Genomic DNA, 27585 nt, shown 5'->3' on the forward strand with positions numbered 1-27585 from the left:
GGGGGGGGGAGCAACAACGGTGGGAATCAGAGGCTCCAGAAAAGGGGACATAATCCTAACCCCTCAGAGAATATCTACGCTGGCAAGGAAAAGCAGAAAACAGTTGGGAAGTGTGATGCTTGGCACGATGGTATAAATGTCACAAGACAGATTCAAAGTACTAAGGCTCTCAGAGGGAGGTCACGCACCAAGGTGGGTTTTTCCAGAGGAAGTGGCATTTAAGCAAGTCCTTGAAGGAAGGGTAGGAATTTAACGAATTCCAAGAGAAGAGAGAGGTTTCAGGCCTCAGGAATGTCTTGAGCAAATGTGTGGGGCAGGCAAGTCCTGTTGGGACATAACAGCATTCTTGTTGGGGAACTGGGAAACATTTCTTTTGGGTTTTAGTAGAAGACAAGGCTGGAAAGTTGGGTTTGGTCAAGACAGATCAGACTTTGGACTTCTTCCAGAAGTCAGCATAGAGCCATTGAAAGGGACTTGAGCACAAGGGTGATACCAACAGAAATGTACTTTGAGAAGCAGGGCAGCTGGGTGGGGGAGGACTTGGAGGAGCAAGGACTCCACAGACACGCCAAGCCAGCAAACAAGGCTCTTGCTGGGGAAGAGGAAGAAAAATGGACTGTGAGCAGCGAGAAGGGTTGGGATAGTCAATCCTGTAAGTGAAACTGGGGGAGTAGCAGGAAAGAGGCTGTCAAAAAGGACTACAGCTTGGGGGCCTCTTTATATAGGTTACCGCAGATAGAGAGGAAAAAAAAAATACTGGAGAAGAGAACCTAGACTCTGGGGATACTCAGTACTTTTGAATGACTGCAGTGAGCTGGACATGGAGAAGAGCTGAGCTGAACGAGGTTTTGGTTGGTGTCTTCAAAAGGCGATCATAACAGGTATAGGATGGGGTACATTAAAGTTTAAGAGAAACAAACAAACAAACAAAAAAAGAGACCTGAAGACACAGTAGGGACGGCAGGGTGCCAGAGAAACCCAAGAATGAGGGGACCCGTTCAAAAGGAAGAGGGGCAGAGTATCCAACGCCCCAGGGGAGCTCAAGTTGGGTTAGACTGGGCCAATGGGCCCAGCTTTTCTTTGAATTAGGAAATGAAGCTTGGATTGCCCCAGGGCTAGTTCAGCCCTAGAGCACTCAGGCTCCAGGGGCCTGGTTTCCATCCCCAGCAAAAACTAATCACAAAATGACTGGATCCCTCCAGGGAAGGTCCATGCCTTAGATCCAGTCTCTTTAGTTCATTACAGTATCAAATTCTTTCTATGTCCTTCCCCTCTAAAGGTGTGTTATTTTCCTGTAATGGAAATTAATCCATTTCACGAACACCACATCTGACCCGGAATGAGTCATTTATTCTGTCTGAGGGCACTCGTTTTGTCATCTTTAACTTTCCAATTCAGCAGTCTGTGCACACGTGTGAAAATGTTGGCGGTCTATACTGCACAAGCCCTGTCATGACTTTTTGAGGACAGACTAGATAGAGCTCACCCTACTTTCTGCGCCAACAGCCTAAGTTTGTTCTTAAAAATCAAGAGATCTAGATTTTAAACAACAGAAGGAAAGTGACTTCCTCTTCCACTTACCCGTAAAGATCTCCCAGTTTTCTGTCCAGCTTTTTCCTAAGCACCGAGGAGATGCCTAAAAAATACTGGATGGATATACAAAAACATGTCACCAAAATTTTCCTAACAAGCAGCTATGGAAAGTCTGCCAGCGTCCTGTCTCCAGGGACCTCTAGCCTGAAGCTCCTGATGCCCGACATGGATCACGTCCAATGTCTCGGGCGGCCTTCGCTTTGAGTGGGCAATTTTCTTTACAACGCCGACGCGCTTTAAATTCAGACCAGGCAGGCAGTGGGGGAGTAGCCAATGTAAGTGTCAGAGGAGCTAGGGCTTATCTCCAACAATAGGACAGTATCTCTAACACTGTTTACAGTAAAAACAGAAGGTGGAGCAAGAAGTCAGGGTGTCTACCGCGGTCATTAAGCCTGCGGCTTGGCTGAGATCTAGCCAAGCTCTGCAGAGTGCGAAGAACAATGTCCGCAGGGCTCCCGGTTCAGACGGGGACTCGCTTCGCCGCCTCCGCTGGCGCCCGGGCACCGGCGCCCAGCGCTGCTCGCTCGCCCTGCTGGCCCGCTGCGGGAGGACCAGCCGGTCGGGCGCCGCCAGTGCTGCAGGGAGCGCGGCGCGTGTCCCGAGCGCCAGGACTCCAGGTCTCTCTGCCCAGCCGCAGACTCGAGAGCGTCCGCGGCCGCTGTCCGCCACCGGGCGGCCGTGAGCGAGCAACCGTCTCGCGACCGAGAGTTTGCGCGATCCACTTGCCCGCGCGTGTGCGCTCTCACTGGAGCGGCCCGACCCCTGGGGCTGCACCAGGTCGCCGCAGAGGGCGGTTGGTTGCTCCCGGCTGCGCCCGGGCGAGCCGGCTTCTTGGCCCCGAAGGGCTGGAGGGAGTGCGAAGGCGGGGCGGGGCGGCGCGGCCGGCTCGGGACGCGCGTCCAAGCGGCTGCGGGGCAGCTTCGGAGCGCTCTGCGTGTCCCCGGCACTCGGTCGGCTCGGCTCCCCGCCCCGTCACCGGGCCGGAGCGAACCCGGGGCTCAGGGCTGGGCGAGCTGCCGCTCCGCGGGGGCCAGCCGCGCCCCTTCCCCACCTGGGTCGGCGAAAAGTGAAGTGGAAAACAGTGGCTGAGCTCAGCCCTCCTCCTCCTCCTCCTCCTCCCCTTCCCCGGCGGCGCTGCAGCCTTGGCCGAAGGTGGGGGGAAGTTCGCTCCGCCGGGTTGGAAGGGAAAGCAAGGCGGCCCTGGGCCGTGCCTCCCCCGCCTTCCTCTCGGCCGCGTCCCCGGGGCTTCACGCAGCATTTCTTTGTTTTGAAAGCGCCTCCTCCGCCCAGAGGCTTTTCCCCCGCGGGGCCGGCTGACGGGGGTGGGGTGGGGCATCGAGCCGTCGGCCCGCCCTCCATTTAGTCCCGGCCCCCCCCCCCCTCCCCGCCCGCACCCGCCCCGCGGCGACCCACGAGGCGCGTCTTCACTTGGCGGACATCAAAAGGAGACAGGGCGCTGGAGGGCTAAGTTGAGTAGACAAGAGGGTAAGGGGGGGCGCGCCGAGACCGACCCACCCTCCCCTTGGCCGGCGGCCCGCCCCCTCCCGCGGGAACCCCGCCTGGACCCCGCCCCCCCCCCCCCCGCGTCACAGCAGCCTGACATTCTCACAGCCCACCCGGCACCCAACCCCGAGCGCCCCCGCCACCCCCGTGTCCACGGAGCGCTCTATTTATGTTTCAGCCCAGTGATTTGCATAGGCCCCGCCCCCTCCCCTAGGTTCTCCCTATCGGCGCGCCGCTTCGGCGACGACGTCACGGCCTAGGCCCCGCCTCCCGTGCCCCTACAAGGAGCGGCGGGCCCTAGATGGCAGCGTGGCGTCGCCACGGCGTGTGCGTGTCGCGCTTCCTTGTGCCGTTTATAGGGTCCCGGCACTTCCGCTGTCGGGTTAGAAGCGGCGCGGTCATGGCGGAGCGCGGACAGCAGCCTCCTCCCGCGAAACGGCTCTGCTGCCGGCCGGGCGGCGGCGGCGGCGGCGGCGGCGGCGGCGGGGGCAGCAGCGGCGGCGGCGGCGGCGGCGGAGCGGGTGGCGGCTACAGCTCTGCCTGTCGGCCCGGCCCGCGGGCGGGCGGTGCGGCGGCGGCGGCGGCGTGCGGGGGCGGCGCGGCGCTGGGGCTGCTGCCGCCGGGCAAGACCCAGAGCCCCGAGTCCCTGCTGGACATCGCAGCGCGCAGGGTGGCGGAGAAGTGGCCGTTCCAGCGCGTGGAGGAGCGCTTCGAGCGCATCCCGGAGCCGGTGCAGCGCCGCATCGTCTACTGGTCCTTTCCCCGCAGTGAGCGGGAGATCTGCATGTACTCGTCCTTCAACACCGGCGGCGGCTCCGCGGGCGGCCCCGGCGACGACAGCGGTGGCCCCGGCGGCGCGGGCGGCGGCGGCGGCGGCTCCTCATCCTCGCCGGCTGCCACCTCAGCCGCTGCCGCCGCCGCCGCCGCGGGCACCGGGACCCCGTCGGTGGGGGCGGCCAGCGCTGCGGACGGCGGCGACGAGACGCGGCTGCCCTTCCGCCGGGGTATCGCGCTGCTGGAGAGTGGCTGCGTAGACAACGTCCTGCAAGTCGGTGAGTCACGGGGGCCGCCGCTCTGTCCTTCTGTCCCTCGGGGGAGGGGTTGGGGGGTGGGAAAGGACCCCCCCTCCGCTCTCCTGACCGCTCCGGGTCGGGCGCACGGGTGCAGCGGGGCCGCTCGGACGGTCCCCGGAGCGGAGCGCCCATTTCCTCCCGCTGGTCCCCGCCCCCGTCTCCCCGGACGGGCTAGCGCGAGTGGGAAATGAATCAGCAGGACGCGCCCCTCGGCGGCGGGGCGGTGGGTGTCGGCGTCCCCCTTGGTCCGTCCCGCAGGCTGCGCGCCGGTGTGCGGGGCGGGCGTGGACAAAGGCGCGGGCGGCCGCGGGGCTCGGGCTGGGGCGTGCGGCGCGGGGGAGGGGGCGCCGGCCGCAGACAATGCCGGCCGGGGCGCTCGCACGGCGCTGCCCGGCTCGCGTCCTTTCTTCTGGCGCCGCTCCGCGCCCCGCGGTCCAGGGAAGGGAAGGGAAGGAGGGGGGAGCGCGCATCCCTCCAACACCGCCCGGCCACCGCTCCGCTCGGGGCTCCGACGGCCGGCCGGCCGGCCCCGAGTCCCCCGGTTCCCCAAGGTACCCGAGACGAGCTCCGCGGCGGCGCCCGAGCACTCCCCCCACCACCCCACCCCCCGCCCGGGAGCGACGGCAGGCCGGGCCGCTGAGGGGCGCCGCTCGTGCTGCTCCGTCCCGCGAGGCGCCCCGCCGCCCGCCCGACTTCGGCCTGCGCCCGCCCGGGGTCGGGGCGCGGTGCGGAGGGAAGCTGGGCAGCAGCACCGCCCGACGCCGTGACCCGCGGCCGGCGTCCGCACCGAGGGGCCCCCGCGGCCCCTGCGCCGCTGCCCGCCCCGCACCACCCGGCACTTTGTTCGCCTTTCAGGTTTATTTGTCCCCCTTTCAGTTTTCTGTCACCCTCCGAAAAGGGGAAAGCAAACAAAAGAGCCTCTTTATTTCTTTTCAGGGCTTGTAAAGTAGAAGATATTTGACAAAGGCGAGAGAAGGACTTGTGATTTAAAGCTGCACAGCCCTTCTTTCTCTGACAGACCTGGAGAGTTTTCTCAAATCCCTCTTCCTCCACAGTGCCTTTTCTTTTTCTCCTGTTTGGACATCTTTTCCAGTCATAGCTATGGGGATGTTTGAAGTGGACTGAAGTCAACAAGGCTGCAGAGAAACTCCCCTGTCCCTTATTTTTATCCTTCCGACCGCTGAAGGCATATTTTATAACCCTCTCCCACCTCGGTCTGGTTGAAATTGAAGGGATGAATCCCGAACCAAATGAATGGGGATGGATAGATTTGAAAGATTGTGTGTGTCTCTTTCTCTCGTTTTTTTTAACTTGTTCTCTTCTCTGTAGTCGGATCCTTTTATCCTTCTCTTTGGGAGTGGAATGGGGGTCTGGGTAGTGGCCCTGACACAGGAGATTTGTTTTAATCCTGTTTGGTTAATTTGAATTCTAATGTAATCTGAAAACGTGATTTTCTGCATGGTCATTTATTTCCAAAGACAGCCCTCAGTGTGGCTCAGCATCCTTTCCTTCTGTCTAGAGGGGGGTTGGTTTTTGAGGCCATCCATCCTTTTTCCCCCTTTCTCCCCTTCTTCAACATCTAATTAACATTCTTTCGAGTTACATCTTTCCCCCCCTCCCCTCTTCCCCTGCCGGGTTGGGTTGAAACCGATTGAAGCACATCTATGGTTTCTGAGTATGAGTAGCTAGAGTCTGCGAATTTTTATGGCTTGGCTGGCAACGTTGAGTCGTTCCCCCCCCCCCCCCCCGCCCCTTCCCTTCCCTTGCTGTGTTTGACTCTGCTTGCAAGCAATGAGGAATGACAGGAGAGCACATCGGGAGGGTTTCTTGGCTGATTGCATTTAAGCCAGGAATTCACTGTGAAAATAAAGCCAAGGGGCGATAAATAAAAGATGCAATCTTCTCTAGGAGACAGACACACAGCGTGGGCTTTGCCGGCTTTCATCAGTGGAAGAGGCCAGGGTGAACAGTTAGTTGTAAAAGAAAATAGTAACTTTTTCAATAGTCCCCGAAGGGGGAAGGCGGCCACTTGAATGGAATTGGCCCTGGTCGATGTGAAGTGGTACGGTTTGGAGACTTGACCCCCGCTTTGGAAATACTTACGTACGAGCTAAACAAACGCTGTACAAATTGTGGAAAACACTCCCCCCCCCTTCTCTGAGTTCTGCCAGTTTCTTTTACATCCAAGTAGTCTTACTGTTGCCAGTCAGCTTAGGGATGGAAGGAAGGGCTGTTAAGTTAAATGCCTGGCAGCTGGCACCGTGAGCGAGCAAACTTAGGACCAGGTTTTGTCCACCCTTGATGAGGAGTGGGGAGGCCAGCTAGATTAAGTATCTAATTTAGCGTTAAGTGGTGGTTTGAATCAGTATACTTAAGAAGCTTATAATTGTGATTTTTCTGTAGGAAACGCGCCCCCCCCCCAAAAAAAAAAACCCAAAGAACAAAATACCGTGTTGATCTCACTATAAGTCGTGTTCGGGTTTATACAGGAAATGTTAGTGAATGCTAGTCACAATGGGGGAATCTAGATACCGGACTGTATCTTACATTTGTTTTTACGGAAGCTTGTCTAGAGATTGAGGAGTAGGGAATTGGGCTGCCCAGAAATGAAGCTTGCTGGGTAGATTTTTAAGGACTACACTAAACCTTTGGTACTGATAAGTGATATTTAATTATTAGATATAATTAATTATATTTAGCAATAGCTTGTCAGTGGCTATGGGAAAGTTCTACAGGAATGTGTTTACTTACTTTTGTTAGGTTAGGGTGCCAGGAAGCTGTTGGTATGTAGTCTAGATCTCAGTTAAGCAATGATTTCAGAGAGACTGCACAAGCAACTTCCCCTAGATTTTTGTCTGAGCCTCTTGCACATGACCTAAAATCAAAGGTACAGTCAGATATATTTAATTGGAAAAATTCTAAAAAATTTCCATTGGGCTGGAAACACCATAAACCAAGGAAAACCTCTAACTGGAGCAAATATTTATGGTGTGTTTGACCAAAAGTAGGCAGAAAAATCCTTAAAAGAAAGAAAAATGACTCAGTAGGCATTACAGTTCAGAGGCAGAGAGCTCCAGTGGTTAATAAGCATACTTACTGTCTATCTGTTTTACTACGGAGAGACATGGGTACAAATGAGATGCAGTTTTCTTCTGTCATGTTGCTGACGTCCAAAAGGATAAGTAGAGAGTGACAGTGCCCACAGCTGGTTAGCACGTGTGGGGAAGCACGCTGTCCAGCCCACTGCTGGACATGCTGTGTCATTTCTGGGATCGTATCATATGGATGATAATGATACTGGTGCATGGAGGTGTTTGGTATGGGAATACCCATTGCATGTAGTTTGCAGTAGTGAAAAGCTGGACTCAGCCTTAATTTGTCAGATAGGAATTGGTCAAGAAGTATGGAGTGGAATACTATGCAACTGTGAAAAAAACTCAAGTTAAGTTGATATATTTTAGCAAAGAAAAAGTGACCCTTTAAAATAAATAACTTAGGCCAAGTGTGATGGCACATGCCATTAATCCTAGCACTCAAGGCAGGGGGATCTCTATGAGTTTTGGGGGTATCCTGTTCTATGTATAGTGAGTTTTAAGCCAGCCAGGGCTACACCTTGAGATCTTGTTTCAAAACAACAACAACAAAACAAACAAACAAAACCCCAATGAAAACAAATACTTAATTTGGTGTAAAGAAAGGTATGGCAGTTTGGGTCATGGAAGAAGCTGCAAACCATGGGTGTCTGTGGAGAAGTGAGCTTAGCGAACCAGCAAGGTTTTGGAGAATTTCTCTGTCTTAGAGCAACACATACACTTTCAGAATTAAAGATGGTGAATATTTACTTTTGAGTTATAATTTAGTGTGTGTGTGTGTGTGTGTGTGTGTGTGTGTGTGTGTGTGTGTGAGAGAGAGAGAGAGAGAGAGAGAGAGAGAGAGAGAGAGAGAGAGAGAGAGAGAGAATTGTTCTTCCTGAGGGACTGGGATGAATGCGTGTGGTTAAGTGATTTTTTTAAAGTTTATTTTGATTAATTTTATTAATTTGGAAGCAAGGCATATTTAAGCACAGCAGAATCTTTTGCGTGAGAAGGAAGGAGTTAAATTTTAAAAGCAGTTGAGCATTTCTTTCTTTGGTACTTGGTTTTGAGAGAGAAAAATACTGCTTAAACTTTATTTACAGGTATTCCCTTTTTTTTTTTTCTTTCCTTTTTTTTGCTGGGGGAGTCAAGGCTGTAAAGTACAAGGGGAATATATGTTACAATTAAAATGAATAAAAATTTTAATCAGATAATTTATTGGCCTTGAATGTTCTTATTTTCTTTATTGACAAGACTGAGTATATAAAGATGAGACCGAACTCACTTCCAGAGTTGGGTGTACCTTAGATTGGCTAGAGTATGTTTTATTGCATCCGCTTTCAAGTGTAACAATAGGGAACAGTTTTGTATAGGACCATATACTAATTTGTTTTTGCTTTTCAGAGGGATTAAATGCAGGGACACGTGAGGCGAATGCCTACCGCCGAGCTGCACCCCCAGCTCCGTGTCTGCCTTTTGATTAATGACAAAGTTAAGTGCAGAAAAGAAGAAAATTTGGAAGCACTCCCACGTTTTTGTGTGTGGCTTGAGATGCTTGTTTCCTGCTCTTCGGCACCTGGTAGGTTAGGAATGCGTGGCGTTTAGTGATGCTTCATTCCATGACGGTTGGGATTGGGCCAGTGAGGACGTCTACTGTCCAGCGGGTACAACACTTACTTTGCTGCTCAGATACTGATCCAGCAAAGGGGAGGAGGTGGCTGGGTGAAGAGCCTGCTGAAGGAGCATGAGGAACACACTCTAAGTACCTCCTAAAGAGCGGGCATCTGTAACCCCAGCATTGAGAAGGCACAGACAGGTGGATCTCCAGAGCTCATCGGACATCCAGCCGAGCTGAATTGATGAGTTCCATATTCAGTAATAGACCAGGAAAAAAAAGTAACTGAGGCACATACTGTTGACCTCTAGCCTCCATACGTACATGCATTCACATGGACAGGATATATACACCACATGGACGTGTATGCACGCGCACAGATACTTCACCAACAATGGGGGCTGGAATTGCAGACCTGTGTTAAGCAATCATTTCTATTTTTGCTTCAGTCTTGCAGTTTCTCTTGTTAGGGGCTGGACTGAGCGTCTTTGATGCTAGGCACATGTTCTACCATAGAGCCACATCTGCAGCCCGATCTTGTAATTCCTTGCTGAATAGTTGTGTTCTGAGTACACGCTTGGATCGAAAAGGCCGTCTCTTTTCTCCCTTTTGTGTTAAATTTCATTCCTTGGGAAAATGCTAGACCTTCGTGCTTTTCTTGTGGAAACATCAGGATGCCTGTGAGCCATGGCCTTTAATGGAAGAGAATTACTGCAATTAATCCAACACTGGAAGTTCTCCTCCTCTTAAGTATGTCCTTGTTGATTTTTCAGATGCTCATTTCGTCGTTGCTAGTTACTGGCTCTCTCCCTCCTAGCTCTGCATGTTTCATAAGGGAAAATGCAGGCCAGCATCTCTCTTTTCCTCACACTCGTGTTTAGCAGCGTTTAGTGAAGAATGTGTGATTTCTGCTAGCACTATGTTCAGAGAAGAGGATGGCTTTTAAGAAAGCAATCCCTTTGCAAAGTTACATGATGGGATCTCTGCTATTTCTGTTTTTGTGCTAGGCTAAATTTTCTTTAGTGAATCAAGATGAATTTGGTACCTCAAGCCTCCTTACACATACGTGTGATAAGACAAACTCATTCAGTCTTAGGAAATCTCATAGGGGAGTCATTAAACTCTTAACTGCTACTGACTAAAACTGTTAGGTTAAAAAAGACACATAGCCTAGAAAAGGATGTAACATTATTGGTAAATGTGAACATCTTAGAAATAAAGCAAATGACAGGCCAGTATTTTTTTTTTTTTTAAGAAAGGGTGTAAAATCATTTTCTGTTACCTTTTAAATTACCATTGTATAAATTAAGAAATATTTCACTCAGTAAAAAGCCTAATTTATGTCTACCTTGCTTAATTCATTTTTTGACTGTAATGTGTGTAGATTACTATATATTAGGAAACACGAGTTCCTCTCTCCTTTCAAGTAAACAGAATGACTCCTGAGAAATTAATATCGAATGATAATTTGAAGAAAACTGTTATATCATCTTGTTTTATGAAAAAAAACATCTGTTTCTCAGTCTAGCCAGATTATCAAAAAAATAAAGTGTGTGTTAGGTTTGTTGAAAACACCTCGGTATGCCTGAGTTTTTACTCAGTGCTTGTGTACTGCTGAGAGTATGTTTGTACATGGCCTCCATTTCTGTAAAAATAGGTCTTTCTAGGAAGTAGTAGATGTTTTGTCTCTGAAATGCTGGCCCTCCCTCCCCCTACCCCCCTTCTCGCGACAACATTGCACATAGTGGCCTTGATCTCAAGACTGTCCTGCCTAAGCCTAATTCCAGATGCTGGAATTACAGTGTGTAGTCCCATGCCTGGCCTGTTTGTGTGGAGCACTAAAGTGATAGTTTGGAGATACTCACAAGTTAGTAGAAAAGGAGACAGGCCTGAACATTGCCATCTCAATATTTCAGTGACTGCTGTGAGCAGATGCATTCCTCCATATAAAAAGCTATTTTTAAAAATGAAACGCGTTATAATGTCTGCTTGTCATTGTGGGGGGCTTTTAGAGATGGGAAGATACCATTAATTTCAACTCTAGATTTTCATTTTATTTAATTTATATATTTTCAAAACAGTAGCTTATTCTTACTCTGTAGCTCAGGCTGGACAGGTACTCACAATGCATGTACACTGCCTGGCCTGGAGCTCAAAGCCATCCTGCCTCAGCCTCTCAGGTGATGGGATTATTGTTGTGACCATGCATGGTTTTCCTTAAGTTTTCTGATAAAAAGGTGAGGCCCAGGTGCTTTGAGAAATTGTCCAGAGCAAGTCGTTAAGTGGCAGAGAAAGGCACTGACTTCCTGGTTTCCACAGCTTGTGCTCTCTGGGTTTGCTAAAATGTTTGGTAATGTCCAAAATAGCAGCAAGCATTTCTTGAAGGTGAACTGATACGGATGTTGGTGAGGTTACACGACTGAACGTTTTGAGTGTCTCCAGACAGCGTTCTGGTTTCAGGCTAAATTCTAAGGATCATTTAGTTCAGCGATGGCTCTAGCGTGCACAGTAGGTGCTATTTATGGCTAAACTTAGTAGATGTTGGAATTAGTAATGCTGTGATACAAAAGTCCTGAGAAGTTGTCTCTGCTACGGCAGAACACTATTACAGCTCATGCAGATGCCCATGGAATAAAGAATTTACTAAGAGTGTCTGATGCTCATGCAGAATGCAGACATTCACGGCAGAAAGAAGTTTGGTGTGAATCTACCATGTTTATAGTTGTATCCGTACTTGAGAAAACGTTTGTACATATCTCACTGCTTTTGTCAGAGAGCTGCCGCCTCATCAGTAAAGCGTGTACTTGAAGCCCTTCAGGATATGCCCATACATTTTTTTAATGCAGTCAAGTGCTGAACTTCTTTTTTCAGGGTTTGGGGCAGTTCCTTGATGAATCAGCTTGATAGGATTTCTGGTGATATCCTACTGTAACATTGACTGGTCTTAAGAGTCTAGTAAAAGCTGAATTTATAAAGCCATTAGCAGTGTCCCAGATACCCATTCTCCTTATTCATTTTTTGCTTCTTTACAAGACTAGGTAGGCACTACCGTTGTTTAAGGTGGGCAGCTGACATGATGTGTCAGAGAAAAGGCCTAGTGCTTTCTGAGCCCAAGCAGCCTGCCTGGGAAGGGTCCGCTGTATTGCTCCAAATTCTGGATCACCCTCAAGCTCAGAGGCACTTGCTGCTGTTTAGAGTGGCCTTCGCAGTCACCTGAAGGTCACACAATGACTCCAGCTTGCACGCTAATGTCCGTCCAAGCCAGTCACTCCTCCTTCCCACACACCCACTGCCTCCTGCCTACCACCAAGGGACATCTGCCCTTCAACATGTTTTATTCTTTCAGCTTTGGAGGACAGCTGTATTGGGTGACTGCTCAACTTCCACGAGAAGTGGAATTTTTGACAGAGGAATAAGTTGAAGCTTGAGTTGGTCATGTGTGTGCTACGTACAATGTTCTCCAAGTATATTTAAGGAACTACCTTTCCCATTTAAAGGCCCTGTGAAAATACTGCGGTACTTCTTCATGCTGGCAGAGCACTTGACTTTGTTTGAGTGAGATGACTGTCACTTCGTCTGTGCAGTTGTGCCCAGATGTTAATGGTAGGATGCAGCAAAACTTTTCAGTACATTTAAACTCTTAAAACCCAATACGTTGATCAGATAAATTGGAAGCTCATTAAGTGAATTAATGTGCTTAAAACTCAGGTGACTGGCTGCCTGATCTTGCCTTATTTAACTGTCTACTTGAAGTATTTTCATTGTTAATTAATATTGGGCCTTTAAAATTAGACGATATATAGGAAATATCACTATGAAAATAGTGTAAAAATGAAACCTTAGAATTAGGTTGTTTTTTGTTTTATGAGACAGGGTTTCTCTGTGTAGTTTTGGTGCCTGTCCTGGATCTCGCTCTGTAGCTCAGGCTGGCCTCGAACTCCCAGAGATCTGCCTGGCTCTGCCTCTGGAGTGCTGGGATTAAAGGCCTACGCCACCACTGCCTGGCCAGAATTAGGTTTTAAACTCCTTTTTAATAAAGACTTTTGCCTGCATTTATGGGCACCTCATACATGCAGCCTTTGGAGGTCAGAAGAAAACATTGGATTCCCTGGAAGTGGAGTTACAGGTCGTGAGCTCCCACATGGATTCGGGGAACTGAATCCAGGTCCTCTGCAAGAGCAGTAAGCACTCTTTTAAAAGAATTTTTTGCCAGGCAGTGGTGGTGCACACCTTTAATCCCAGCACTCGGGAGGCAGAGCCAGGCGGATCTCGGGGTGTTTGAGTTCCAGGAAAGGGGCAAAGCTACACAGAGAAACCCTGTCTAGAAAAAAAAAAAGATTTTTTTTTAAAAATTCTATTTAACTTTATGTATATGCATGCTTTCCTTGCCTGTGTGTATATGTAACACGTTCATGTAGTGCCCACAGAGGCCAGAAAAGGGCTTTATCCCCTGCACCCGAGTTACAGGCAGTCGTAAGCTGCAGCGTGGGTGCTAGGAATCAATCCCTGGTCCTCTGGGAGAGCAGCAAGTACTCTTAACCACTGGGCTGTCTCTCCTGCCTACAGCAAGCAGTCTTCCCTGCGGAGCCATCTCTTTGATTCTGTACATCAGCACAGTACAGAACTCTGTACCTCGTTTTACCTGTTAACTATTTGCTGATGGCAGCCAGCATCTGAGGAGCATCTTCATATGAGGACAGGTGTTTCGTGATCTAGTTACAAAGAACAAGGTTCTTTGAAGTACTGGCCTTTCTTAGTAGACTTGGTCAGGATGAAGGCTGCACTTATATTTTCAGACCTTTGTACCCATTTCATTAACTGGTTTCTAAATAGAAATGCTCACAGCTTTCTAAATACATGTAAAATAAATCCTAAAGCTCAGATATTAAGAACTTGTAGTCTGACTGTTACTTGTAAGTTCGTTAGCCTGTTCCCGAGGATTTCTTTTTCAGTAGCATCCTTCAGTCTTACTTGTACTTCTGATGTACCTTATAGTTCTCCCCACTTGCCTTCTCCCAAGTCAGTTGTGTAACTTTTACCTTGATGAATCTTCAGCCCAGCAACCCAGCCAGTCTCAGAGAGATGTGGCAGGTGCTAGGCAGCGGTGAAGCTGGGCCCTGGGCTGACCAGAAGGATGCTTTGGGATAATGGGACCCAGGGCATGCAGCTTCTGAGCCTGGCTTCCCTCAGAGTTTCCTTCCTTCTTCCTTCCTTCCTTTGCTCTCCACCTCTCTCTTTCTTCCCCCTCTGCCTCTCCTCTTTCCCTTCCTCCTGTTGGGGCAAGAGGTGTGAAATGTTTCAGGGGAGGATGGGGGGGGGATGCAGTGAAGAAAAAGACGAGAAGAAAGGTAGGGAATACTGTGGGGAGTTTCTCTTCAGTCCCCCAACATTTCCCTTGGTTTAGGGACCTATATGTTCCAGCTGCTGCTTAGCTGCTATTTTTAGCCTGGCCCCACATCAGGCTGGCACTCAGCCATGACGGCACAGGGCCAGTACTTTGCGGGACTGGTGGTCAATGTCGGAAACTTAATTTTTCATCAATCTAAGTTTGAGACATAACCCTGTTCTACAACACTCTGTTAACTTGTACTTTTAAAAAACACAATGTGAAATGTTTTTAAGGAGTGGTTTTTAAAAATAGTCATCATAAATAATAAATCTTGAAACATGTGCTGTAGAGATTATTTCAGAGAGGAGAAAGATTTAAAACTGTCTTATCAGGTCAGACATATATTTAGCTCAGTAATTTGGGCTTTGTGGTGGCCCTGAGAGGTGCAAAGTTTACGTGGTTCATTAATATGCCTCAGCATCTTTAGAATTGCCACTGCTGGTGAGGTTGTGGAGTCTCAGTTGAATTATATAATTATAGGTGTCATCAGACCAAAAAAAAAAAAAAAAGAACGAAACCCAGCCCCTCTTTCAGCTGTTTCTTTTGCTGTGTGTTTGTGGGTTTAGGTTAAATGGTCAGATGCTTACTGTTCTGTATAGAGTAGCAAGGTTTTAACTGATGAGATACGGGTCTAGATTCTGCATACTCATAGCTGGTATCCAGGAGCTCACAGTGGCCCCACTGAGCCCTAAGCTTTAGGATGCATCTGATTTGAGAACTTACCTGACGATCTGCTCCCCTAAAATGGAAATTAGGGTTTTTTGAATGATTTGGGGAAGCAGTAAAAAGTTTCACAGTGTAAACTCGAAGTGACTTCGGTAAGGAGGTTAGTACTTACCTGGTACATAGAAAGCAAGCTGAACATGTTACGGCTGGTTTGTGGTGCACTTTAGATGCACTGTGGCTGCCTGTAGAAACAGTGGTCAGTCCCGTATTCTCTGGAGGTGGTACAGTGTAAGGCTAGTATTAGTGCACTGACAGGACAGACCTTCCTAAGTTAGCAACGCAAGTATCTAAAGTCAGGTTGATTGCCTCTTTATTTTTAAGGTAGTTAAGGTTAAATTCTAGTGAATTCACTTTTGTGAAAAGTTAAAGTGGAATGACTTAGAGAAAAGTGCATTGCTAGGTGCTTCTGAGATTATATTACATCTACAGTCTTAGTTTTCCTGTCTTCTGCTTGAGGCAGTCTTGCTATGTTGCTCAGGTTGGCCTTGAACATGCGACCTCATGCCTTTGTCTGCACGCTGCCAGTTACGATGGTTTCTGCAGATAGAAGGCCATCCTGAGTGTGGCTTGGAGAGTGATCAGTTGGCACACCAAGAGGTGTTTGCGGAGGTTTTTTGGAGTTTTTTTAAAATGAGGTTTAATATGATTTACAGAAGATTATCACCTATTGCATGGTAGTTGATAAGTGACTCTTGTTTTGGATTCTTAGGTTAATTCAGATTTAATAAGGGAATCATGTAGTGTCAGCCCTGCCTTCAGAGGCTTGATTGGAGCCGAAAGCCAGGCAGCCGTTCGACCAGTGGACTTAGTCCTTGCAGGCAGAAGTTTGAATAATGTTCTTCCTTAGAACTTGTCAGAGCAGTTTCTTGGCCGTTTCCATGGTTCCCTTAGCAGTGTATTCAAGAGGCATTCTATTTCAGCTGTTTCATAAATAGCAGGGAACTCCAAAAGCCTGGGTAATATTACAGTTTTGTTTTTAATAATGATGCTTTCAGTGGGAGAGAAAAAAAATAAACCTATTCATTTAACAATAAAAAAAATTCAAGTGGATTTAAAAACTTTTTATCAGATTTTAGTTTCATTGAAGATTTTCATGTTCTTTATAAAGTATTTTTTTTTTCCTAGTGATAAGGATTGACCCCAAAGCCTCGAGCGTGTAAGGCTAGGTTAGCTCTCTACCATTGACCTCTTTATGCTCTTTGCTATAAACAATTTTATTTGCATAGTTAATAACTTTAGGTGTTAGGAAGTTGGGGACAGAGCTAGTAAGTGACTGAGCGTCTTTACACTTTAGTGCTAATTAGGTCTGGATTTATGTCAGTAATTCATAGCTTAGCAGTGGCTTGTCTTTGATTTAGGAAACATGAAACTTGTGGAGTTTTATGCCTGTCTAAGAAATCAATTTTAAAGTTTTGTTTCGTCTCTTTTTTTTTTTAAATTTATGTGTATGGGTGTTTTGCACACATAATGCCTGTGCCACGTGTGTGGCTGCTATTCGTGGAGGCCAGAAGAGACTGTTGCATCCCCCGGGGCCTGCAGTAATAGACAGTTGTGAGTTGCCCTTTGGGTTCTGGGAAGTGAACCTCCTGGTCTTCTGCAGAAGCAGCCAGTGCTATTAACTGCTGAGCCATTGCTCCAGCCCCCTGAAGTTTATTTTTTTGGCACAAACATATGGTTTGTATTTTCTAACCCCCTCTGTGTGTGTGTGTGTGTGTGTGTGTGTGTGTGTGTGTGTGTGTGTTTGTGAGCCTCTGCCTGTGTCTATGGGTATACTGTGATACTGTGTGTGTATGTATTTGTGTCTGTGTCTGCTGGGGGCTAGATAGCAGTGATCGGTAAGTTCAGATAAGCATAAAGCATCCAACCAAGTCTGGGCAGTTATAGACGGTCCTCACCTGCATCCAGGTGTTTATACTTTATCAGATTGATTTTTAATGTTTTTATGTACAATCTTATTTTTAGAGCTGGGGATGATGGCTCATCCCTGCAATCCCAGCATTCAGGAGACTGAGGGAGGCAGATTTTGGTGAATTCTACCCCAGTCCTCCCAGGCTTATAGAGTGAGATTCTGTCTAAAACAGTGACATACAGACAAGACCCAAGAGCCTAAAAGTAGTTTTTATTTTTTCAGCCCCTTTAGATTCCTTAGCCAAGGCAGGGAGCACCCTCTAGTTCAGACTGTGTGTGTGAAAGTTCAGCATGCACCAGTCTATTGTATGATGGCTTTTGTGGCATCTGTCCTATGATGGCTTTAGTGGCATCTGTCTGTCTTATGATGACTTCAGTGACTGTCTAATGGCTCCATTAGCAATAGCCGCTGCTGCCTGTCTGCAGGCTCATTGCATGAGTTGCTGTTCAACTTTTCTTTTCTTCTTCCTTTCTTTCTTTCTTTCTTTCTTTCTTTCTTTCTTTCTTCCTTCTTTCTTTCTTCCTTCCTTCCTTCTTCTCTTCTTCCTTCTCTCTCTTCCTCTTTCTTTCTTTCTTCTCTCTCTCTCTCTCCCTCCCTCCCTCCCTCCCTCCCTCCCTCCCTCCTCTCTCTCTCTCTCTCTTTTTTTCTTTTCTTTCTTTTTTCTTTCTTTTTTTTCTTCCAGACAGAGTTTCTCTTTGTAATAGTTCTGCTTGGCCTGGAACTTGTTTTGTAGACCAAGCTGGACTTGAACTGACAGAGATGTGCCTGCCTCTGCCTCCTAATGCTGGCATTGAAAGTATACCGCCACCACCACCTGTTTGCTGTTTGCCTTTTAATCCTTGACAGTTGCGGGACAAGCTCTTTCAGCCTGCCCTTTTAATAATAGATGTTTGAGTTTTGAACCCAACTCTTTTGAGAAGCAACACTGAACACATCTAAAACATTTAATGTCTTTTTAAAAAATTTAAAGGAGTTGTTTAAAATATGCTTCACTGTGTAGTACAGGCTGGCCTCAAACTCAATTTTCTTGCCTCAGCCTCTTGAGTGCTGGGATCATAGGTTTGCACCCAACTCCTGAGCCTGGCAATCATCTGTGCCCTAGACTATACCTTTGTACTGCCCTTTAGAAATTCCAGCAGTACACAATCTGGTAGGTTATGTAGGTACAATGGGTTTCTGCTTAGATTGAAGAATAATCTCTTCTGTCCAGTGAAGGTAAGCAGACCTGTAGGTTATAAAATTCCACCGTTATTGAAGAGATCAGCTAAACTTGAGAACTCAGTCATGGAATTCATTTTTAATGTGAAAGCTGCAGGGAATGAATGACAGTTTCTTATGAGAAATCAGTGTGCCTAATCTTATCTCCCATTGCAGATTTCTATGCATCTTTGATGAGAGGAGCTTCGGTTAGCTAATCAAATGGACCGAAAGGCAGAATGCTAACAAATGTAAAGATATTCTACCACACGTGGTTCTCAGGCCATTTAAGTTTGCCACTCTACAGAAAATGAAAGCTGAATCTGGTAGTTTGAAAAAAAAAATTACTGGTGAATTTTTAATCCAGGACAGCCAACTATTAATAGTATCTATCAGTCAGTGCCTGTACAGTAGATACTGAAATGTCAGTTGAAACAATGATAAGATGATACACCAGTCCTGTAGTATTTGAGAAACCTTCCTTGTCGGAAGAAAACAAAAAAAATCTTATTTCTATTCTTATTTCTTACTCAGTTTTCTGAGTATGTGTTGCTGTGACTTAAACTTTTAATGTACTTTCAGTAAGAATATGAATACTGGATAGATGGTTGTGTTTTAGTACTGGGTTGTTGTATAAATTTTTTTTTTCCCCCCTGTGCTTGGAGAGGCCTTTTCTTTTAGCACTGACCCAAAAGCTATTCTGAAAGCGATTCATTTCTTGGATGGTTACAGTGTCAAGTAGGAAACCTGGCACATTCCCATGCAGAACAGTATTTGTGGGTTGCCCAGGAAAATTTTTAGTATTATAAATACCTTTGTGGGATTAAGAAAAATTTTATTTTTTTCAAAAACGTTGTCAGTACCCAGGTAGGCTGAAGCAGAACTGAGTTTTAGAGCAGCCACATAGTATAGCCAAGTTCCCCTCACCCCTTAAAACCTAAACAAAACTTAGAAAACTAAATTGAGTGTTTTGACAACCCCCTCACAGTGATGACGTGCAAAAGTACACCTGCCTTCGAAGTATCCATAAGATCTTACACAATTTGAAAATAGTTAATAGGAATAGTTTATTAAACTTACCTATATAATACTAATGGCTTTCCCTTGAGGATTTTTTAAGACATACTTTTGCAGTAAAATAGGACTCACCAAAGGAGTTTTTTGAGCAAGAATTTACCAGGATGGGTGTACTCCCAATGCTTGGCTCGTAAAAGGGCTGGTTATTCAGAAACGGAGTGACCACCAATTCCAGTTGCCCAGTCTTGGTTATGCCCCTTTCCTGGACTGCTTTTGCTCTGGCTAGTGTTTTTATTTTCAGTTCTGTTGGGTGTTTTTATGTGCCCTTGCCTTGGAAAGCGATAGTAATAGCACCCAGGCTCCTGCTTTTACGTTCTTTTCTAGCTGTATAAGGCTAATGCATTGCCTTATATGATCTATTAATGGTTTTTCTGAACTTCTACTTTAGATCACAAAGCTCTTTAGAACTGGAGTTGCTGTGTGTTTGGGTAGATGCATGATTATTTAAGAGCAGACTTCATTATACACATGACTATGCCAGTTAAAATCTTTGAGCAGGTGGAGATGAGCTCTTAGACCTGGAATGTATCATACAGAGTCAGTTGGACACTTTCTGTCCCCCCCCCCTTTTTGTAGTCATCAGTGGCTTCCCTTTGCTCGTAGGACCAAACTCATTCACAACTATACAAGTTGCACTCCTGACCCTCATCTGCCTCTTGCATAAATGTTTCCTTTGTCCTTCAGTGTGTCCGAGCCGCCCTACCACCCAGGATGCTTTTCTTGCATAGTTCTTGCCTTGTTTGAAATCTGGCAAAACAAAACAAAACAAAACAAACAAAAAACCCCAAACCTTTCCTTTGTAACCTTAATCATTTGTGTGTGTGTGTGTGTGTGTGTGTGTGTGTGTGTGTGTGTGTGTGTGTTCCCCCCACTCCCCATTTTCTCTGTTAGATCGTAAGGTCCATGAGTGCAGAAAAGTGTATAGTTCATGTGTATGTGTGTGTTTCTAGCCCTGTCTCCTCCTAGGGCAACTGCACATAGTTGGATCTCAGTAAAAGTTTATTGATTCAGTGAAGGAAAGAAAGTGGTGTTTTGTTCTAGAACTGTTTTTCTAACTCTCCAGAAGGAGGCACTGCTTCATTTGTCCTCCCACACACCTGTCACATAAAGAAGTGACAGTTGAAAAGTGTTTCCTTGTTTTGTTTCTTGTCACTTAGAGCCTCTCCCAGAAGCTATATGAGTATGCGATCTCCATGCTCTCTGCATGTAGTAAGTACCGTATCGAGGTTAGGTGCCTTGGGATGTGGGTTTGTATAATACGGACTGAGAAATCAGCCCATGTGGAAAAAGCAAACAGCCCTACGTTTACAGCCACAGGTTGCAAGAGAAGGGGAGGTAGGTTGGAAGGGCGGCATCTTTCTTTTGCCCAAGCTGCAGGAGTCATTTCCTTTCTCTTTGGCCCAGTTCTTGATGAGTAGTTGGCTTGGTCAGAGTACACTGGCATCCGATAGTGCCATATGCAGGGGCAGCGTGGGCCAGGTCACGTCTGCATGGAGTGCATTCTTGCCTGTACTTGAGCGTTTTGTTTTCAGTCCCCCAATCATTTTAATCTTTTCTCCCTCATTAATCAAACAGAAAAGTAGCAGGCTAGAGCAATGGATGTAAGAAACACTAAGTGTCCTCGGTATAAAGTACTTTCTGGCCTACTAGAAGTAGTCTTGGAAAAACTTAACTTTCTCCCGGAGTCATATTGGGTCAGCTTTTATTTGAAATTTGTATTGATTTATCCACCTTTGGAGTGCCAGTGCTGTGTTACAAGCATGGTTTCTACTTCAGGCATTTAATTCTGCGTGAGATGCCCAGTTTCTTATGCAGCAGCACTCAGCCAGTCTAGGTGGACCCCGACTCCCAGGAGTCCAGGTGTCAGGTGGGATCGACTCCAAGTGTTGTTCCCCAAAGCTTATCATCTTACAGGTTCTTGAATATGTTCCCTAACTTCTGAATTTGCTGTGATAGCCATCTTTACACAGAGTAATGGTTATTTGACCCATCCAGGATATATATACTACCTTCTTGCTCCTTGGAGCTAATACTGTGTTTTGGTGACGATATCTTTTATTCTTTGCTAGACTCATCAAAAAACAGTCGTTTCAGTTACATTGGTGACACTATGAATTTGGCTTGAAAAAAGTGGAAACATGGCAGCAGTGTCTGGAGGAGGTGCTTCAAGGAGTTCAGTGTAACAGAAGCGTTGGGCTCTTAGCTGTGGTACAGGGAAGTGGCTCTGGGCGCCTTAGGTTGTGAGCAGGTCCACTGAGGGAAGTGCAGTGCTGTGGTCACTCACTTGCTATCAGATTACAGCCTGAAGGTCTGCCAAACTCACACAGCTAGCCTGGTATTTCCACCTCCCTTGTTTTTAGCAAACATCTTTGTTGTCAGGGGAGGAAAGATTAGATGCGTCTTTCTAGGTAACATCCCAGGTCTCGGCTTCTGGGCTTTGACCATATCTTCTTCTCATATTAGTCAGTTGTCATGCGTTCAACTTTCTGCTCCATAGCCGGGTTTATTTGTGCCGTTTGCAGCTTTCGGTGTGGTCTGGTTACAAGTCAAAAGCTTAGGAAGTCTATATAACTTGCCATAATTTTAGCACTTTTTACTGTTTTGATGATCTGATTTACACAAGTACCATATAAAAATCCACCTCTGCTGTACAGTTGCTGGAACATTGAGTGCGCTCTGCTTTTTATGACCAAGTTATGGGATGAGTAATTACTCTCTAGAGTGAATGGCTCAAAATGAAATAACTGTATGCTTGAGGTGTGATGTGACACCAGATGTATTTAGGCCTCAGAGGTATGTAATTATCTCACTACACTTACACATACACACAAGCACATTTATGCTTATGGCAAGAGTTTTATTTGCAAAAGAAAACCTACTTTCTGATAAGTGAAAGAACAGTCCATTATTTTTGAGGGATTCAGAAATTGTTTTGTTTTACAGTCATCATCTCAATCCCCCTGCATTTCTTCAGGGCATATTTGAAACCATCCGTCACTGAATTCTGAAGTAAACAGGTATACTTTGGATTTTAGATATTAAAGGTAGTTTAGGGATTTACTTAAAGCACCATGCCTCTCATTTTCTCAGCTGCTTCTTACACTAACTCAGGATGTGCCCCATTCTTAGAATCTGCTTTGGTGATCAGTTCTAGTCATTAAAGGTAATGCCTGGATTTTGGCTTTCTATTGCAAGTGAAATCTTCTGTTAGTCTGCGTAGATTTTTAGGTTGTATGTATTCTTTCTGGTCTCAGAGATCATAAAGAATTAAAGGTGCCAGGACTTTAAGCTGACTTGTCCTTCCTCCTTTTAATTTTCTTTTCAGGTAGTACTTGAATCACATGAAAATGTCATTTTTTTTTTTTTTAAATAAAAATGTCTGCTGGGCCCTTAGGTGAGTTCACTGTGCTGCTGCTATGGGATGCTATAACTTGCTCAGGGGGCCACCTTCCCTGCCAGAGGACCAGATACTTGTCTTGGAGATTTAGGTTGGCGGTTAGAACCTAGCTAGCTCCCTGTTCACAAGCCCAGGAGATGAGAATTCCTTACCTAGAGAGCCGGAGGGACCTGTAGAGACCTGTGGCGGCTGCTCACTCCTCCCCTGGGCTGGAGAAAAGCAAGCTGAGATGGGGTTTGGCCTTGGGACCTGGAGTGAAATAGCAGCGATGGTGCCTTACTTGTTTACAATGTGATCCTCCAGAGAGGCGTTAAAGAAATACTGTGTTAGGTGACATTCTTGGCTTGGCCTTTGTAGACTTTTTTTTTTTTTTTTTTTTAATAAACAGTTTAGAAACATAAAGGCTTCAGGAATTCTTAAAATTGCAATTCACAAATATATGTGGAAAAAGTAGTAAGTTGTTACCACTGTACCAGTTATCACAGCGTTCAAGAAAGAGACATGAATTTCTGTGGTATCTATAGCAACTAGCCATGTGCCAGTATTGAGCATTGACCTGTATAGTCACTAGCCCTGTGTCCCTATTGAACATTGGCATGTGGCAGGCTCAGATAGTGCATATATGTACTAGATTTTGAAGACTGAATACAACAAAGGGAATTAAATATATTATGACTAATTGATTGAAATAATGTATTGTTAGTTTCATGTTTTAAATTTTAAGATATGGCTAATAGAAAACTAAAAATTATATATGTACATTATCTTTGTTAATTATAGCCATTTTCATCTGATAATAAGCACATTATTTGTCATAATTTACTTACATATTTGATGTTGTGGGTTTTTTTTTTTTTTTTTTTTTTTTTTGTGTGTGTGTGTGTGTGTGTGTGTGTGTGTGTGTTTTCAAGACAGGTTTCTCTGTTCAGTCCTTGCTGTCCAGGAATTCGATTTGTAGACCAGGCTGGCCTCAAACTCAGAGATCACCTGCCTCTTGATGTTAACTTGTTAACAACTAAACACCTTATAGTGATTCTTTAAACTTGGGTTCAGGACACCAAGTCTTCATTTTAGTTGCCTTTCAAGTTGAGACAATTTTTTTCAGTCTTAAATTTCTAAGATAGATGAGCTATATAAAGAGTGAAGGGTGATCACTTTATTGGCTATATGTTTTCTAGTAATCTGGGTTTAAATATTTTTATTTTCATAAAAAGTTCAATGAGTTGGTATCTAAAGTTGAGATTTTTATTTCTAGGTAGAATACACAGTAAGTGCTAAAATTGTATTTAAAACCCATTCCTTCAAAATCTACTGGAATTTATGGTAATTAAAGGAAGCTGTCTTTAAACCATCCTGCCTGCCCCCCTCATTTACCTCTCTCCCCTCCTCCCCCCTTCCTTTTATCCCCTTCCCCTTTGCCTTCCCCCTTCTTTCTCTTTGTTTGAAGACAGATAAGCAGATTTTCCCCCTGAATTTAAAAGTGAGTTTTGGCATCCGATTAAACACAACAGGGAGACAGAACAGCGGGTGAGTTCTTCTGTAGTAGTTTTTATTGTGGTCCCTAGTTCAGTAAGTTCATCATCACCTGCGGTTTGCCATGTAAGTACTGACTGGGAAGGTGGAGCTACCCGGAGTATCTAGCACCTCTGGATTTTAATGTCTTCCAGGTAATTTGAATGTTAACACCACCATTGGCCCAATATACACTGTCAGAGTCTACAAAGAGAAAGAGAACCTGAATCGTCAGTACAGACTTTAAAAATGGGAATTGAGTGAATTTGGTTGATCACACAAATGCCGGAGGAACTGAGAAGGCAAGATAAAATGGTGAGCTACCTAAAGAGTCACAGCAGGGTGGTCACATGACCTAAGAGGTAGGATTATGGGAATTTAGGAGCTAAGGAGATTGGAGCACCCAAGTATGAATGAGTAAAGGCCTGGAGACTTTTCTGGGAACCCTGCCTGACGTAGAGAAAGAAGAAAATCCATCCTGGCTTCTCTCCTTTTCCTGCCAGCTTTCCATCAGCTGAGCCCTGGGAAAAGACAGATGATAATGGAGTTGGAGCAATGGTGTGTACCTTGATGGTGACCACCAGTCCTGAGACACAGGGTTGCAATGGTGTGTACCTTGATGGTGACCACCAGTCCTGAGACACAGGGTTGCAGTGGTGTGTACCTTGATGGTGACCACCAGTCCTGAGACACAGGGTTGCAGTGGTGTGTACCTTGATGGTGACCACCAGTCCTGAGACACAGGGTTGCAGTGGTGTGTACCTTGATGGTGACCACCAGTCCTGAGACACAGGGTTGCAGTGGTGTGTACCTTGATGGTGACCACCAGTCCTGAGACACAGGGTTGCAGTGGTGTGTACCTTGATGGTGACCACCAGTCCTGAGACACAGGGTTGCAGTGGTGTGTACCTTGATGGTGACCACCAGTCCTGAGGTACAGGGTTGCATTGGTGTGTACCTTGATGGTGACCACCAGTCCTGAGACACAGGGTTGCAGTGGTGTGTACCTTGATGGTGACCACCAGTCCTGAGATACAGGGGTGCAATGGTGTGTACCTTGATGGTGACCACCAGTCCTGAGATGCAGGGTTGCAGAGACCAAGCTCTGTGGGTAAACAGGTTTAGAAATGGCACACCTAGTTATTACACTTTAAAGTGAAGCAATATTTTAATAAAAACGTTGAAGAGACGTTTTAATATAAAAAATCTTGGACTATAATAGTCTTCCTGATGAAGCACATGCATCTTTATGAAAACCAAAATGTCTTTTTGAAATAATTTCAGGGACTGTGACTGTAGGAGGCGCCTTATGTTTTTGAAGGACTTGATCCTTCCTCTATTCCTGACCTGTTTGAGCTCCTCCCAGTTGAGGGGTTACCCCGCTGCCCTGTGGTCCATTCGGGAAGCATGGTCAGTTGCCCTTTCGATCAGCTGACCTTTCACGCCTTTCTTTTTTCTGCTCTCCTAAGGAGTTTGTGGAGTAAGAACTGTTATTGTTGACGGTGCCTTTCTAGGTGCGGGCAGTAACCCAAAGAACTTTGAAGATACATTTTATTATAATCATGCCCAAAGGTTTGTTAGTGGTATCCAGCCTACTCATGAAAGAAGAACCTGGTGTTTTGAGCAGAAAGGGATTTAATGGAAAGAATTGGTTACAGTGTGTTTGGAAGGACTTGAGGGGGACAAAAGAGGAGAGGTTAATGCTGGATCAGCACTTAGGTTTAAAGTATGGTGATGTGTATGAGTGCACTGCGTAGGCGATTCTTTTTCTCTCTTTTTTTTTCTTTTCTTTACTTTCCAGACAGGGTTTCTGTGTAGTCCTTGCTGTCCTGGAACTCAACTCTGTAGGCCAGGCTGTTCTCGAATTAGATCCACCTGCCTCTTTGTTCTAAGTGCTGGGAATAAAGGTGTGCACCACCACTGTCTGGTACTTAGGCAAATTTTTTTTTTTTTTTTTTTTTTGGTTTTTCGACACAGGGTTTCTCTGTGTAGCTTTGCGCCTTTCCTGGAGCTCACTCTGTAGACCAGGCTGCCTCGAACTCACAAAGACCCGCCTGCCTCTGCCTCCCAAGTGCTGGGATTAAAGGCGTGCGCCACCACCGCCCGGCCATAGGCAATTCTTGAACAAAGGAGAAGATGTTACCAATATCTTGCACTATCGAGTTGATGGAAGTCTCAGATTCTGCTTCTTAGAAACCACCATGGATGATGCTGGGGCCATCTTCAGTCCTTTGCTGCAGGGGTTGTGGGTACCCCTCCTCCCCCAAAATCTTACAGTTTCTTGCCACTGTCGCCTTGCACAGAACCAAACAGGAAGACAAAATTGTCCAGGGAGTTTGGAATGTGTAGTTGATAGGGTTTCAGCCCAAGGACCACTTCATTATACACGTGGAAACTGAGGCCTGGGGAGAGGGTAGGCAATTCTAAAGTCAGGCAGTTACTTTTTGGCAAAATTGGAATGTGGATTCAGGCAGTATGGTTTCAGAGTCTTCACCCTAGGCTCCTTGTTTTATTGTGCGTCTATATCTGATAATTGGATTTTTCTCCCCAATGCTGAGCACTTTGAATGAGTGGCTATTGCTGGTGATTTTTGCCTGTTTAACACTTAATCTTCTTTTGATTTCTCTGGCACAGTTCTCTGTAGGTCATCACTGATTTTGTAGCCAGTATACGGTGTCTTGGCTCCTGTCTCTCTTCTGACCTTTCCCTGGCTTTTATACCCAGGCAGCTTTAAAGGCATCCTAGCCTGACCACGGTAGAGCTGCTCTTGCCCGGCCTCCTCTCTTATGGAGATCCTTTTCTCCTTCCTTTTCTCTTTTCTTTAAATATTGCTGTCTCTTGGACTGAGTTGGAATTTAGATATAGATGCTTTTTAATGTTCATTTTTGTATTAAAGACTAATAAAAAACACCATGTATACATTCCTGTGCTCTTTCCCTATGTTTAGATGGTATAGTCTCTGAGGAATCAGTGGGTTCTCCTTGGGCAAGGAGGAAAAGAGCACAGGAACTGAAGGGGAGGGACTTCCTTTCCAGCACCTACCATCGGCCAGCTATGAACTACGTTTTAAATGCATCGGATACTCCAGGTGTGACATTGGTGCCCTTATTTTAATAATACAAAACTCAACTCTGATGAATAAGTCATAGAACTGGGGTGGGAACCCCCTCTGATTGGCAGCCAGGGCGTCCCTTCTATCACTCGAGGGAAAGCCTTCAATCTCTTCCTGTTAAAATGAGGGGATTTGCCACATCATTCTAAGGCCCTCTCAGTGCCACTGTTTCAGCTCTAACTCTCGTGGTCCCACAGAAATTGCTTCTGTTCTGAGTAACTTACATGCTGACAGAGGAGGTTACCACCCCGCTCTAAGGAATGCTCTGTTTTATTTAGGCCAAGAATACAAAATCATTGTAAGAAATCATGAACTAGGCAAAAGGCCTTTAAGCTAGTCATAATGATAGATCTCAGAAGTTTCAGGAGTACCTTATTACCTTCACATGAGGCTGTGGCTTTTATTGAC

The 27585-nt window shown here is 46.2% G+C and overlaps 1 protein-coding gene across 1 annotated transcript in view; it reads left to right on the forward strand.

Moving 5' to 3' along the window:
* Positions 1-3481: 3481 nt before the first annotated feature.
* The window catches only part of Zswim6 (zinc finger SWIM-type containing 6), a 181337-nt gene continuing 157233 nt past the window's right edge, over positions 3482-27585 (forward strand). The window contains exon 1 of the mRNA XM_028884236.2: positions 3482-4148. Within this exon, the coding sequence (XP_028740069.1) occupies positions 3497-4148 (652 nt within the window). The 5' untranslated portion in view covers positions 3482-3496. The remainder of the gene's footprint in view (positions 4149-27585) is intronic.

This window comes from Peromyscus leucopus, chromosome 11, assembly GCF_004664715.2.
Source record: "Peromyscus leucopus breed LL Stock chromosome 11, UCI_PerLeu_2.1, whole genome shotgun sequence".
Taxonomy (NCBI): Eukaryota; Metazoa; Chordata; class Mammalia; order Rodentia; family Cricetidae; genus Peromyscus; species Peromyscus leucopus.